This window comes from Empidonax traillii, unplaced genomic scaffold (genome assembly GCF_003031625.1).
Source record: "Empidonax traillii isolate 1590-97213 ecotype Southwest subspecies unplaced genomic scaffold, ASM303162v1 scaffold176:size2985712, whole genome shotgun sequence".
Lineage (NCBI taxonomy): Eukaryota > Metazoa > Chordata > Aves > Passeriformes > Tyrannidae > Empidonax > Empidonax traillii.
The window spans coordinates 2,361,001-2,376,339 of record NW_020955369.1 but is presented as its reverse complement, the minus strand read 5'-3'; the positions used below and the strand labels follow the sequence as shown (position 1 = coordinate 2,376,339).

Genomic DNA, 15,339 nt, shown 5'->3' with positions numbered 1-15,339 from the left:
GACCAAGACAACTTATATTCAGAAGTTGCATCTGGACTGTGTAGGTTAACATTACTCAGAAAAGTGAAGGCTTTAGTATTTTACAGTCTTGAAGCTACAACTCTGCCTGGTTCTCTCTGGCATGATAGAAAATATGTCTACATCATCACCACCTATAGCAGGGGACAGCCACAGTGCATCTGTTGTCATTCTCTGTTGTTAATGTGACCTGAACTGACATTGGATTTCCGTTGTTGTTTATTCTCATTTTTCTTTTACTATCTTGTTCTCCTCCCCCCAAACTAACATAATAGGAGGCAGGTATTCTAAAAAAATGTGTTGATTTTCATGGTAATTTGAATTGGGATAACTTACCCCAGCCTTGGCTTGGTCAAGTTTCCAGGTGACAGCTTTTAAATAGGTTTAAATACCTACGTGGGGGGGAAAACAATCCACAAACCCACCTTTCATAGAGTTCTCTTTGCATGCATAAATTCTGCATGCTTTGGTAACTTGTAAACATATTAGATCGAGGCCAGTAGATCTGAAGTACCCACCTTTTAGATCCAGCCTGTTTTCTCGCACTGGGGTTCCTGACATGTTTCTGTAGCTGAAGCCAAGCGGGTAAGAGGTGAAGTGCTGCTCCATGTAAAGTGTTTGGAAGGGCAAAAGATGCCTCAGCAAACTGGAAATTCTTTTGCCTTGGCTATTTCTGAGGCACTGGGCTGGTTGACCAGGGGAGGAGGTCTCGTTTACAGCTCTTTATCGCAGTAGGAACTGTAGGTTCCTCACTGAGGTGCTTTGGGCACAAAAATTGGTTGGTCTCAGGCAGTTTTCTACACTTACACTGGGGAATTATTTTTCCTAATGGAAGTGTCCTGAAGTTGATTTAGCTTTTTCAGAAGTGTCCTGGGTTGATTTAGCTCGGTATAGAAGAGCTATGGCACTGTCCTTATCATTAGTGCTGTTGGCAGTATATTAACTGTGATGGTTCTGCTGCATCTCAATAAAACCATGCACAGAGTAAGCTGTTCTGGAGAGAAGTTTAATAACTAGATATCTTGCATAAGAAATGTGGAGTAGAACAAAGCTGAAGAAAGGACCAGATTGGACAATCCCCTTAATTATTCTCACAGATTGCACAAATAGGTTCGTTCAGGTTAATAAAAAAACACAGAGTTGTGTTCAGTTTGGAGTCCTGGATTAAAGAAATAGAGTTTTTGGGAAAAACTTTTGGATGGAATGCTGGGCAAAAATGCTAAACTCGAGTACAGTTTTCTATACATAATTTGTGTATTTGTGTTATGAAATGGACCTGCTCAACTGCTTGGCATTTTGATGGCACTTGGATTAGTCATGGAGAAAATTCAGCCTTTGGACATTGTATTTCAGCAGCTGGTTTATTTTGTATGTAAGACATTGCTGTGTTTTGCTTGATGAAGAGCCCACCAGTGGAATGCTGTTACATCATGAGATATAACTTCAATTAGTATCAGCTTCTAGAATGACACTTGAATTAAATATTAACATTTTCTCTGCTTTGAGTAAGTAAACAAAGGACTCTGTTTTAATCTTCCTTCTTTGCAATGATGGATAAAAGGGGAACATGTATTTGGAACGGCAAAACAAAAGAAAAAGTTGGACTACTCAATTATCTGCTTTGTTTTAGCAAGCTCAGAAAGTATATTTTGGTTGATGTTTTTGATTTTTTTTTTATTACTTTATTTTTAAATCTAAAAAAGTTAGGAAAGATATATCTCTAGACTTTCCATTTTGCTGGGGATCCTCTATATTGTGGGGTGTGGATAAAGGTTAAGCTCTGTACAGGCTCTTTTACAAGGAAAGTCAGGACCATGGGAGCTTTTCAGGAACTTGTTTTCCTTCCACTGTGTTCTAAAGTATTAGGATAAATGCAGAGCCTCTTCACAGTTTCACTTTCTTGGCACTGTGGGGTTGAAATCCTATTAAACCTGTTGTGATCTGTGACTTAAGTCCTCACTTGTGTAGGATAGGACAAGTTGCAGGATCAAAATCTATTGCTGGATTTGGCAAGCTCTGCTTTTTTAAAGTAAAAAACTAATAAGTGGTGGGGGAGGGGGAAGAGTTAATTATAGATTGCAAAACCAAAAGGTATGAATAGGAGGGCAAATCTTTCCCATGCTTCTCTGATGAGCATGTTTAAAATACTTTGGACCTTTTCTGCTACCCTATCTTCAACAAAATGCTATTCTTTCTTAATGAAGTGAATTTCAGTTAAGGTGCTCTCTGTCTGTACAGAAAAGCAGTGATGCAGCTACAGAAGTGCTCAGGACTCCAGTTCTGAGCCACTGCTTTGGACTTTTATTCTTTTGCAACACAGAGTTGTCTTGTTCTTGTAGTCTCTTGGCTCCAGGCTCTGTGTTACACTGTGGAGTTCTTTGTGGGTGTGCGTGTAGATAACTGTTTTCATGTCCTAATGTTTGTAAAATGGGAATATTATCAGTTCTTTACTGCTGAGGTGTGTAACCCAATTTCCTTACTCAAATGTACATCCCTCACATCCTGTAATAATGGGAGGAGTGGACAGAATGCAAAAAGTACAGCTAATTGCAAGAGGAATTAAATTGCATATAGAAAAGTGTATTCTCTCTGCAATGAGGAGGTAGATGATAGAGGGCTTACAGGATGAATTTTAGATGGCTAAACAAGCTTTCATTTCAGCTTTAAAATTGATAGTTATACAATTAATAAAATCCTTGTTGTAAAAGGTAACTTGCCTACCATATAAAACTTCTGTACCATTTATGTGATGAAGTGCATAGGATTTTTTTTATTATGCTGTTTTCTTGGCAAAAATAATTGTCTTCTGATGAAAATACGCCTAGCAAAGTTAAGTGAAATAACCTACTTTCTGAAATGAAACCTTAGCATTGCATAAGTTTAAAACTTCATTTCTTTTGCTTGTTTGGAAGAACTTTGTATTGTTTGTAGAAGTGCTTAAAGGTTTTCTTAATTTTTTCTTTTCAGTCATTATTTAACCTACTGGAGTTTCGAAGACTAGTTTTGAATTTCAATCCTCCTGCAAATGCTCAAGACTTGCCCCGAAACCAAAAGGTAAAATGAGAAGCTGACTTCCCCTCATGGCTAAGGGCATTTCTCTCTGAATTTTGCACTGTTCTCTAGCTCAAATTAACATGAGTTTTAGAGGTTCCACTTACCAGTCCTCTGAGCTTCCTATTGTGGATCTTACATAAATGACATCAGCCTCGTGGTAGATGGGAGAGGCAGAGCATTTCTCATGTGAATGTAGCTTGTTATAGCAAACATTTTATTCCAGTTCCCTCAACCTCACAATGTGAGATTAAGCTTTCCATTTTATTAGCTTGTCTCTTCTGGCCTTTTCATGAGGTGATTATAAGCATAAATGTTCTCATGTGTATCCTGGTGCTCTCATAGGATTGAGGAGGGGAGGGTCTTGGCTCGGGTTTCTTCTGACTTCAAACTAGCAAGGGGGAATGGTCATGGCCTGATCTCAGATCAGTTTTTCCTCCTTCATGGACACCCTCTGAGGAGAGGTACATGGAGACCCCTTGGTTTCCATGCTACAAATTGGAGGGGTAGAGATGGGAAGAGGAAGTGGCTGTAGGAAGTGTGAAGACACTTGGTACTGTTACTTTTAGTGGTGGCTTACAAGGCAGTGAATTTTCGCATATCCAGAAATTAGAATCATAGAATGATCTAGGTTGAAAGGAACCTTAAAGATGATCCAGTTACAACCCCTGTGCCATGGGCAGGAACACCGTGCACTAGACCAGATTGCTCAGAGCTGCATCCAGCCTGAGCCTGGCCTTGAACACTTCCAGGGATGGGGCATCCACAAGTTCTCTGGGCAACCTGTTCCAATGCCTCCACCACCTTCACCATAAATTAAACTATTGCCTATTGCCCCTTTCTTTCAGATTTAAAAAAGGGAGTGTGTTGTCTGCGTGTTCTTAGTTGTTTGACACTTCAGGTTTAACTGGAACATTCACTAGCAAAACTAGGAGCTCTAATTAGAGAAGCAAAGGAAAAGAGACAGTGTCCATTTTCCAAACTTCTGGGCGTGTGCCCTGAAAGGGAAGTTGAATGTTCAATCAGAACGGTGTAATTTCTCCCCTGTCCCTGCTCCTTTCCTCCTCCTCCCGCATTCAAGTAGGAAGGAGTCACTTTTTTTGGGGTAGGAAAGCATGTTTGCATTTGTCATGAGATGGTGTGAAAATACATGGGTAGTGGTGGGAATGTGGCACAAGGTAGGGATGGGGCAGTGTAAGAAAGAAAAGTCATGCTTTACCAAAGAGTTGTACTGAATTTTTTTAAAATTTTATTTTTAGATTGACTTTCTGCGTAGCATTTAATTATTCATCATATAATTTGTTTTAGTAATGTCTTCTGGTACTCAGAGTTCTTTACCTTCAGTTTTCAGGGTGTAAAAAGCAGTTGGCATCTAAGAGGTGGTATGAAATAGCTAGTAACAAGCTGTTGTGTTGAAAACCATCTTGCCCAAGCATTGACACTTGCAGCTGAATGCCTTTAGCAATTCCAAAGGGCTATTTTTTTTTTTTTTAAGAAATTCTGACCATGACAGACAGTATTAAGGCTGTGTGAAATGGTGTGACACCTGGAGAGGATATGGATTTGTGCAGAAACCTTGCTTTCTGCAGGCCTGCTAGTAAGAATCTCTGGCAGTAGTTTTTGTCCTCTCCTTTGTTAATTTAAATTCCAGGATAAAATAACTTGTTAATTGGTGTACTCATTTGTCTTATCTACAGCTGAAAAAGGACTGGGACAGTTTAGGAAAAGAGATCACTAGTTGGAACTTTGACAAATAGAGGAAATATGCATGCATGCCCCCAAATATGGTGCTTTTATTTCTTTATAAGTGAAGGCAAGTAGAGGCAAATTGTTTTAAAGGACTAATATAAGTTACTAGTTGACAAAAGGGCGGGGGGGGAAAGGCCCTGGAATTTATTTCCATCTGCTTACTTGTTTTGAAACTGTTTCAACTTCGTTTTGTTTTAATTTTTATTCTAGTATTAATAACTGACATTCTTTAGGATCAAATTCCCTTCCTAATAAAGACTAAGTTTTAATAATCCCAGATTTTTAATACTTTGGTTTACATCCGGTTGTTCTTCCAGTTGATGGGACTTATTTAACTCCAGGGTCATGACAACCTCTTGATGTAGAATTAAAGCACGTGGTTGTACTTCAGGGAATCTTGCATAGAAGGGTTGTTTTTTCTTTCCCATCAATATATTGAATCCCAATGATATGAATGATTTAGCATGTGAAGTTGTTAATCCAGGGGTCATTGGTATAAATTTTAACTTGAAAAAAAAAAAAAAAAACCCCAAACAACAGCAATCTCACCCTGTTTGCCTCAGCTAATTGGGCTTTGTTTTTCTGGATTTGGGCATGCACTTAACATCTTCAATCTGGCTTTCTTCTTTTTATTTTGAAATTAATTTTTCTTCCTTGTTATCCTTCTGTAGCACAGATACAGTTCTCTGTAGTTATTGCAACTTCTTTGGCTCTCCCAGTTCTCTTACTTCTTGCTGTCACATGAACAGACCTTTTTGCTGTACACAGTGAGACCAGGGAAATATTTGGCCTTAGTGATATCTTCAGGAAACATTTTATTATCAGAGGAAGCGGGTTATTGTGCTACAGGTTAGCACATCCTTCTGCCTGTTTGGATATTATTTTCAATGTTATCACTATGTCACTGTCCTTCCACACTGATTGACAATAATGAGTGTTTGCTATGAATTAAATATGCAAACTGCTTTAGCAGCATTTATAATCAAAAGTTATTCCGACATGTATTAAGAAATTACTTATGCAGGCAGCATGGGTGATAAAATAGAGACTGTTTCAGATTATTACCTTCCCATACAGTTTTAAATTCAAAACTCATTTTAATCTTTTTTTTTTTTTTTTTTTTTTTTTTTTTTTTTTTTTTTTTTTTTTTTTTTTTTTTTTTTTTTTTTTTTTTTTTTTTTTTTTTTTTTTTTTTTTTTTTTTTTTTTTTTTTTTTTTTTTTTTTTTTTTTTTTTTTTTTTTTTTTTTTTTTTTTTTTTTTTTTTTTTTTTTTTTTGGTGTTTGTGTAGCTGCTGTGCTGTGATCACTTCATTAGTTCTTTTTGTTTTACTGTACAAGTCCTCCGTGGAACTGTATACCTTGTCGTGGGAACTGGCCCATGTTCTTTTGAAGTTTTTAGGCTTTGTTCAGTCAGAATCTGTTTGTTGTGGTAATGCCCACATAATCTGGTCAAGGATCACGCCTAATGCATTAAATCAAGCTTTGATTTTTGAAAAACAGCAAGGATTTTTCTAGTGTTAGAGAACTTTGATAACCTTTATAAAGATATTTATTCTGAGCAATCCTACTGACATTGGTAGCCAGTTGTTCGACCTAGAGGTACAAATATTCTTAAAGCTCAGCCAAAGTACTAGTGTAAGTTTGGCTAATGCAGCAGTACTGCCTATATACTTCAGATGAGAAAAAAACAAAAAAAGCTAAGATCTAGAATATTCTGTGGTAATAACTTATATTGTGCATATGAATTATCATTGGTTTTTAAACATTTGGATAAAATCTATCTGTATCTAAAATTTGAAATCGTGTTCATTTTAATAAATTGCTTTATTAAATAGTAAGAAAAATACCGGTTTTGCAGTTTGTTTCCCTATTTTGTTGTTATATAGGTCTTTAGATATCTAAATGGGAGACAGATTTTGTTCTTAAATTAAGATGACTTAATGCTGAATTGCTAGGGTGGCACTTGAAGTCTTCAGCCTATTCTGTGAGCAGTGTTTATAACTGGCAGGTATTTTGCAAGGTGGACTAGAAGAGCAAGTTAAACTCAGAGATTTATGTGACTAGAAGTATTTTTTAGGTATTATGCAAAACATATATTCCATTTCACTGCACAGCTTTTAAAGCTAAAGTAAAACATACTTAACATTCAAAAAGCTTTGTCCATACTAGGTTGACACAGGAGTGACTAAACAAGTCTGCTGTTTGATGAGCATGTGAAATAGTTTGTCATCAAGTAATTCTAGTTTGACCAGCATCTGACATCTGTGCTGCCTTTGAATGATACTTTGTTCTAAATACGAGTGGGTATTACATGGGGTTTAGTTTCACAAGTATTTGTCAACTATCTACTCAGGAGTATGAGTGATATCCAGTCTCCACTTGTGGTTTAATCTGTGGTATGAGGGAGTTGTGTTTTTATTTGCTTTTCATTATACAGGCAGAAGGTATTTCTTCTCTTCTGGAAACCAGAGGAAGAATGCCATAGTCCCATGAACTGTGCTTTAAATAATAGGTACAAAGGAGAGCAGGCTGTTTCTCTTACTTCTGTCAAGAGAAATAATATTTATGTACGCTTTATGAATTTAGTTTTCAGTAAAAAATAAGCTTAAGAAGGTACTGAATAGTGATTAGGCTCACAAGAAATTCTGCTAGAGATATAGTGGAATACTAATTTCAATAAAACCAAGGTGTATTGTTACAGTGTATTACTTAAAAATTTGTAAGTCTTAAGAGGAACAATTCTGTCTTAAATGCAACGTGACTTGCCCAGTTGTCAGTGTAGCCCAACTTCAAGACAATCAGTATTATCTAGATATAATTTCAGGGAGCTTTTAGTTTCTGAAATGTAATTTTCTTTCCAGAGAACTACATTATTTTGTAAAATTGGCAAGTAAAAGGCATGCAACACTACCTTGTAGTACTATAAGTACACTTATGTATTATTATGATGATTGGCAAGTCATACATTTAGTTTATTGGGTAGCACGTATGTAGATTTTTGTTATCACTTTGTTAAATGTTTTTAATTCTTCCAATACAGGAACATAGGAATCTGCCTTTCATGCGTGAATTGAGGTACCTATTTGCACTTCTAGTTGGTTCAAAGAGAAAATATGTTGACCCATCAAGAGCAGTTGAAATCCTTAAAGATGCTTTTAAATCAAATGATTCCCAACAGGTAATTTTTTTATCAATCTTATGCATGTTTTCTTATGGTCTTCTGGGGTCATCTGGCAATAGGAAGTACTTACAGTGGACAACAAAAACTCAAAATGTCCACAGAAAAAACTTATTATCAGAGTCTTTGAGCTTTTCTGCTGATATGATGTGATTTCTAGTCACCTTTATTAGGAAAATTAAGAAAATATTCCAGACAGCATGCGTTTTACTCAGCATTGTTCAGTTTTCTTCCTGTTGTTTCAGAAATTAACTAATAGTTCCACATTCTTGGTTTTAGGGTTTAGTTTCAAGTCTGAGGTTTTTTAAAAGAGCATTATCTGATCTAACAGTACATCCAGGGCTGGTACAGTCCTATTAACCTGTTTGTGTAGATAGTGTTCAGGATTCTTTCCTGAATCATAGTATATTATGCTTTTTTTGAGAAACACTTTGTTTCTTGAGATGCTTTATTTTCCCACATGAGTTTATGTGGCTGAGGTGTTTAATTACAACAGCATGCTGAATTTAGTGCTCGATGAAAGTAATATTAGTCACCACTTGTTAGATACCAAAGGGTTTGAACAATGGGATTCATGAGATGCCTTTGGACTAGAATGGTATGAAAGCTGACCCCAAGTAATAAGGATCACAGGACAGTGTCACATCTGAGGAACACCAGAGCTAGTCATAAAACAAACACCAATCATGGAATAGTCTTAGGCACAATGTGATTTTGGAACAGTTGTGGAGGGGAATACTGCTATACTGATCTTGTAAGGTGACACTTCATTGTGTTCTGTTACTTGTAGCCTATGATTCTCTGATATGTGAACATACACTGATCATTTTATATTTTTTAACAGCAAGACGTCAGTGAATTCACACACAAATTATTAGATTGGCTAGAAGATGCCTTCCAAATTAAAGCTGAAGAGGAGAGGTAAGATTTTTTTTTTCTAGCTCTGCATGTTGAACACTTAAAAGAGAGAAAAGCAAACCAAACAACCAAAAATCCACTTCTCTCTATGGCTGAAAAGACCCAACTCTGTAGCTCATTTTGGTTCCAGTGTGGTTTTTTCCATACATGGCAATACCTTGTTTTTTTCCATCAGTTGTCTTTTACACTCTCTTATTTTGTGTTAGAAATCCAGCTCAATGAAGTCCAAAGTGTATAAAGAATATAGATGTGGTTTTTGTACCATCAATTAGGCTCTTTTCATTTGAACGAAATTTTGCTTTTTGATCATGCAGTTTGAAATACTTCAAAACCTTTTCCTCATCTCAGCAGTAAATACTCATTTTTTGTATAAGTAAACATCTGTAAACAGTTTTTTGACTACATATTTTTTCTAGAGCATTGTAGGAAATAGCTTTTACAGGGGTTTTGTACAATTACCCACTCATTAATTGAATCTGGTTTACATAGATTTTCCTAGAACAAGGCACTTCTGAAACTTAATTTTCAGAATATACTTATCACTGCAAATATCCAAATCATTGTTATTGTCATTAGAGAAAAGTACAAATATAAATTAACAGTAACTGAGTAAAATAGGCAGCATAATTTCCATAATGAATTCAGAATAATCTGTTCGTAATTTAATAAAAGTTTGTAGCTTGTGTTTGATTTTTTTTATTTTTTTCCCCCCACTAACATACTTCTTGTTTTTTAGGGATGGAGAGAAACCAAAGAACCCAATGGTGGAGTTGTTTTATGGACGATTTCTAGCAGTAGGTGTACTTGAAGGTATGCATCTGGATTTACTTGGACATCTGTGGTTGTGTCTGTCCAGTGCCTGTCCAAGTACATGGGTCAACGATGCAGTTGTAGGATTTAGGTACTTCTGCAGAAGCACACTTGGACAGTATAAGCTCAGTCTGTGACAAATGGTTTGTCCTGGAAATAGGAGACTGAAGGTAAATGCAGTGAGCTGCAGGGATCCAGAAAGACTGTTTTGATAGCCTTGAGGATCTGATTGCTCTCAGTGCAGCAGAAGTTTGGGTGAGATGCTGAGGGAAGATCCTTGGAAGAAATTATTTGGGCACTTTTACCACTTATTAATTGTATGTAGAGGGCAATTTACTGTATTTCATCGAACTAGTCTCTCACTCTCTCTTATTCATTTAGTGCCATTTAAAATTTCATTTTTTTTGCATTTTCTTCTGCACAATTTCTTGTATGAAAAACTCACCCTCCTAAAAGTTACAGTTTGCTGAAAACAAGTCAGTGGAAACCTCCCCAAAGGCAGTGTTGGAGGGAGTGCTAAGGAGGAAGAGACTGTACAACAAGCTTCCCTTTATCTTATCTGGATGTAATTAGTGGAACTGTGGAACTGCAGCGTTCTCTGTTTCCAGGAGGCTATGAAAGCATTTTTGAGTAACGTTATTATTGGTGAATCTGCTCTCGCATTCTAAGTTAATGACTTGCATTTGAAAGAAGCACCTCTAGTCTTTTAAGTGTCTTCCAGGTTATTCCTTGACCTCGAATGGCATATCTTTTGATTTGTTGTCAGATTTCAAAACCATTCTGTAGATTTCTTGCTAGTAGCCAGCATTCTTGCTCCTTTACATTTAACTATTTTCCTCCTTTACATTGTCATCTTAACTGAAGAGATATGTTAAAATCAAACCAATGGAAAGAAACTAGCAGGCCTAAGAAGACTTGTTACTGACTTTAGGATGAAATAAATTGAAATTCTAGGTTGAAATCACTATATTTCTCCTCATGTTTGAGCTTATATCTTTATACACTGTTACCGAAGTATAATCTTGTTTTCAGGACAGAAATCATGAATGTTCTCTTTTGCGGTTTATTTTTGCAAAATGTACTTATACAAAGGGCTCTTTGATATCAACAATTCCCTGACTTTGCTGATACAATGTACAGTTGTGTTACTAAACTGCTATTTGCAGGAGGAGGATGATTTTGATTTATATGTGTAAAACTTCTCATACATGTGTAGAGCCAAGTCATTTTGAGTTTTGCCAGTAGATGCTAAAACAAATTAAAAGATGGGCTGGAGAAGAAAATACAGAGATTTTCAGTATTATGTTTCAACCACTTGTAACTTTGTACTTAGAATTGAACTGCTTAATAAGAAAATGTGAGTATTTTTCAATAGACTAGATCAGCCGACCTAGGATTGTTCATTTCTTAAAAAGATAAACACTTGTTTCTAAAACATTAACTTTTTCATTTTTCATGTGAAGGTAAAAAATTTGAAAACACAGAAATGTTTGGCCAGTATCCGCTACAGGTTAATGGCTTCAAAGATCTGCATGAGTGCCTCGAAGCTGCAATGATTGAAGGGGAAATTGAATCCCTCCATTCAGAAAACTCTGCCAAGTCTGGTCAGGAGGTGAGTTAAGTGCCCCTGTGGGCTTCTTTAGGGATGTTGTTGTAGTGCTTTTTATTTTACATTTGGGTTCATGGTTGTTTTTTTTACCTGACCTGCTGCTGTGTGGGTCCTGATGCCTGGCATAATGTTAATTTGGGGGGGGGTTGTATCTCTTTTGGAGTATCCAGAATATAATCTTTTTGCATTTTTCTTAAGATAGGAAGTTCATGCTTATTAAAAGCTGGCACAATTAAGTGCTTACAGTGGTGATTTGACACAGGCTGGTTCCTGCCTGTTGCTGATATTTGATCTCCCTGAGAGGTCATGGCTTAGGTGTCCTGTGGTACCTGAGCACTGCTCTGACTGGCTTGCTGCTCTGGGCCATGTTGTGAACAGCAGCTGTGAGTTGTGCCCTTGCCATTGCTGCACAGCATTCCCCTTGTTCTCCTGTGCCTCTGTCATGTAATTGTTCAGCACCTTAGGCTTCTCCCCTCTCTTCTTACTACTGGCATTTCCATTCGTCCTCTTTGCCACCTACAGTGGGCAATTCTCTGCTTTGCTTGCAGTGCTGCACAGACAATACCTATTCTGTGGGGCTGCTCTTCCTCCTGTTCCAGAAGAGCTCATTAGAGCAGGAGGCTGCCAGATTCCAGAACGTGCTGGAAGCGTGGGTGAAGGGATTCAGATGGAGCCCCACTAAGCAGTGGGGTATGCAGTGTATGATATCGAGAAGAGTTGATGAATGAGATTTCTTGTGCAGAAGTCGCAGGTTAGGAAGAGAGGTAGTTGGTGGTTGTAGAACCAGGAGGGTGTGCTCTGAAACATCCCCTCTTACTGCTGGCATTTATATGTGTGCCCAGCATTTTTCTGTGGCAGAGCTCTCTCTGATAACCTGCGGGTTATTGGTATGGAAAAACGGGAATCCCTGCTGCCTTTAAGGGCTGAACTACTTTCTCTTTACACAGCTGTTCGTGTTTTGCCACAGTATTTTAAAGATGTGAAGTCTTAGGAGATTTCTTCTACTTAAGTAAAAAGGTGTAATTTCTTCCTTGATGTCAGTCTTTGGAAGTAACATAACTTTGCTTCATTTAATCATATCAACATACACACAGGGTTTAATTACGAAGCCTAGTGACACACACTGAAATCATCCTCCAGTCTGAAGTTCTAGTTCCAACTTTGTGTTTTACAACAAATGTTTTAGAGCATTCCTTTTACAGTGATCATGTTTACTGCAACATAATTGGAAGAGAACAATCTCATAAATTCCTTGGTAGAATCCAAAGTTTTGTTTCTTCATTCTAGGGGAAATCTTCTATGTCTCTACTACAAGAACACGATCGTTCATCTTGCGGACTGAGACTGTCTTGCAGTTAAAATATGTGTGTGTTCTTGCATAAAATGTCAGTTCTGTTATAAATGCTTGTCTAGAAATGTCAGATTTGGGGTTGTGTGGTTTGGGGGCGTTTTCTTGTTTGTTTTGGTTTGGTTTTGAGGGTTTTTAACCTGTAATGTTGGGAAATTGTGGGGAACAGAAGAATTATGTAGAGGTCTAGGCTGTTAAGCTTTGAGTTATTGTCAAGGTTTTGATCAACTTGGCTTCTTAGCATGTGGAAATTGAAGTGAAAATCACATGACATTGACAATGTTGAAAAACCAAGAAACATTACTGCATTATTACCAGGGCTAAGTAAATTGATGGACTTTCTCTGAAGTAATTTGTAGTGATGTTGCTGCTTTTAGTAGCTATGTTTAAATATGCTGCCTCAAAGATCACAGAACCAACTAGGTTGCAAAAGACCTCTGAGATCGAATCCAACCTATGACCGAACACCACTCTGTCAATTAGACTATGGCACTAAGTGCCATGCCCAATCTTAAACACCTCCAGGGATGGTGACCCTACCACTTCCCTGGGCAGTCTATTTCAATACCCAATCACTGTTTCTGTGGAGAACTTCTTCCTAATGTCCAACCTAAACCTCCCCTGGCAGAGCTTAAGCCCATGCCCTCTTGTCCTGCTGCTGGTTGCCTGGGAGAAGAGACCGACCCCCACCTGGCTACAACCTCCTCTCAGGTAGTTGTAAACAGCAATAAGGTCTCCCCTGAGCCTTCTTTTCCCCAGGCTGAACAACCCCAGCTCCTTCAGCTGCTCTTCATAGGACTTATGCTCCAGTCCCTTCACAAGCCTCATTGCTCTTCTCTGGACCTGCTCCAGCACCTCAACATCCTTCCTAAATTGAGGGGCCCAGAACTGGACACAGTACTCAAGGTGCAACCTAACCAGTGCTGAGTACAGGAGAAGAATCACTTCCCCAGTCCTGCATTGTTACAGTGCACTGAAAGGCTTGGAAGTACTAAAGGAAGCTCAGTTTTTTGTGGTTTTAGCAGAATCTATCTCAGCTGAACAAAGACTTAAAGTGTCATTCCTCTGAGCTGATACCAAATATAAAGAGGATATTATTGTGCTAGACACATTTTAGTAGATCTTAAAAGCAGCATTCTACTTTTTTCCTTATTCCCACCTTTGCCTCTAATGGGGTATTTAGCTGCTCGTTCACTATTATTATCATTATTATTTTTACTCTTATTATCAGAATGCCTAAAAGCCTCAACTATGGAGTGGGGTGTCAGCAGGCAAGCTAATGTATGAACAACCAAAAAAATCCCTGTCCTGAGGAACTTAAATCCTCTTTCAAGAGAAGATGGAGGTCAATGCACATACTTGAGTTTAGAAGTGTGAGGAAAATGAGAGAATGTTTGTTAGCATCATTGTTGATGAAATTAAGCACATCAGCAACTTAATCATCATTAAGTGTTTTGGGGGCCTTGCCATGAGAGGGTTTCAGGGGGAAGGGTTGTGCTGTGTCTTTGCTGACTTAAGCATTGAAATTTACTGCTGTGTGAAGTTGTTGCAAGAGAGAAGTCATGGTCGTCTCTGTTAAAACTGACAAGGTGGTTATTGGAGGCTGATATAGGCAAGAAAATGCAAGGCAGCTCACTTTGGGTGTAAATAAGGCAATGAACTAGGAAAATTCTCAGCGACATCCTGGGATTCTGTTAGTGTGACAAGGTTACCTGTGCTAAGGCCAGGCAAGGGGAGAAGAGAGGAAACCTTGCACTCAGATGTGGAGTGATGGGAACCCAGACATAAATTTTATCCACGAGCACAGGAGGAAAAGGCTGTCTGCGAGGAAAAGACTATTTAAGACATTTGACTGGGTAGGAGAACTTGAAGTGAGCCCTGAGTCAAATGCCACATCTGGGCTATGGCATTGATGCCAGAAATATGTGGCAATAGCATCTGCAGTAGTCAGGGAAGCTTGCGTTGATGGTTAGATATCTAAAACTTATTAAATGAATAGACCGTAGTAGTTGTTATGTTTTATAATGGAGAGAAAAATAATGCTGGATTTGTGTTGTAGTTGTAGCTGAGTTGAGAAACAATGTATGTAAAGAAAAAAAGGAAGGTTAGGGATAGACCTCTACTGAGTACTCTAAGAAAATTGAGGTAAGGTGATGATAACAGTGATTAGCAGTGATTAGAGACATGAGCAGAAACTTTAATTTGTTAATGTAGAGAAAATTTCAAGAAAAAGTATCAGTTTTATGCTGCTGAGAGCTCTTATCTGGCCCAGCCCGGAGCACTCACTGATCCTGCTTCACAGAAGAAACTCTGAGTGATATCAGGTGAATGAAAGGGTCAGGAATATGAGCCTGAGGGGACTAGCAGGAAGAGCACTTGATACAGTGTAAACAACCCTTTCAATGTTATGGGGTAGTTAAAAGAGAACAGGACAGTTAGTAAGGCAGGTAGGTTCGAGCATGGGCTGATTTTGGTAGAAGTGAGGCAAATGTGACGTGAAGAATCCTTCCTGCCTCCTCAGCTTCAACACAGACAGCAGTGGAGGAGTTGAAAAGCTCTGATGCAGCATGGGCAACAAAGGGTCTGTGTTTACAGTGAAGGGGAAAGATGGGAGCTTTGCAAAGGTTAATGCTGACCCACCTTCTAAAACCAATTTCT

The 15,339-nt window shown here is 38.0% G+C and overlaps 1 protein-coding gene across 3 annotated transcripts in view; it reads left to right on the top strand.

Moving 5' to 3' along the window:
- The window catches only part of USP25 (ubiquitin specific peptidase 25), an 89,275-nt gene that overhangs the window by 47,329 nt on the left and 26,607 nt on the right, over positions 1-15,339 (top strand). For all 3 annotated transcript variants that reach the window (XM_027886017.1, XM_027886016.1, XM_027886018.1), the window contains 5 exons: positions 2,986-3,072; positions 7,859-7,996; positions 8,841-8,917; positions 9,651-9,724; positions 11,188-11,336. In XM_027886017.1, the coding sequence (XP_027741818.1) occupies positions 2,986-3,072; positions 7,859-7,996; positions 8,841-8,917; positions 9,651-9,724; positions 11,188-11,336 (525 nt within the window). The remainder of the gene's footprint in view (positions 1-2,985; positions 3,073-7,858; positions 7,997-8,840; positions 8,918-9,650; positions 9,725-11,187; positions 11,337-15,339) is intronic.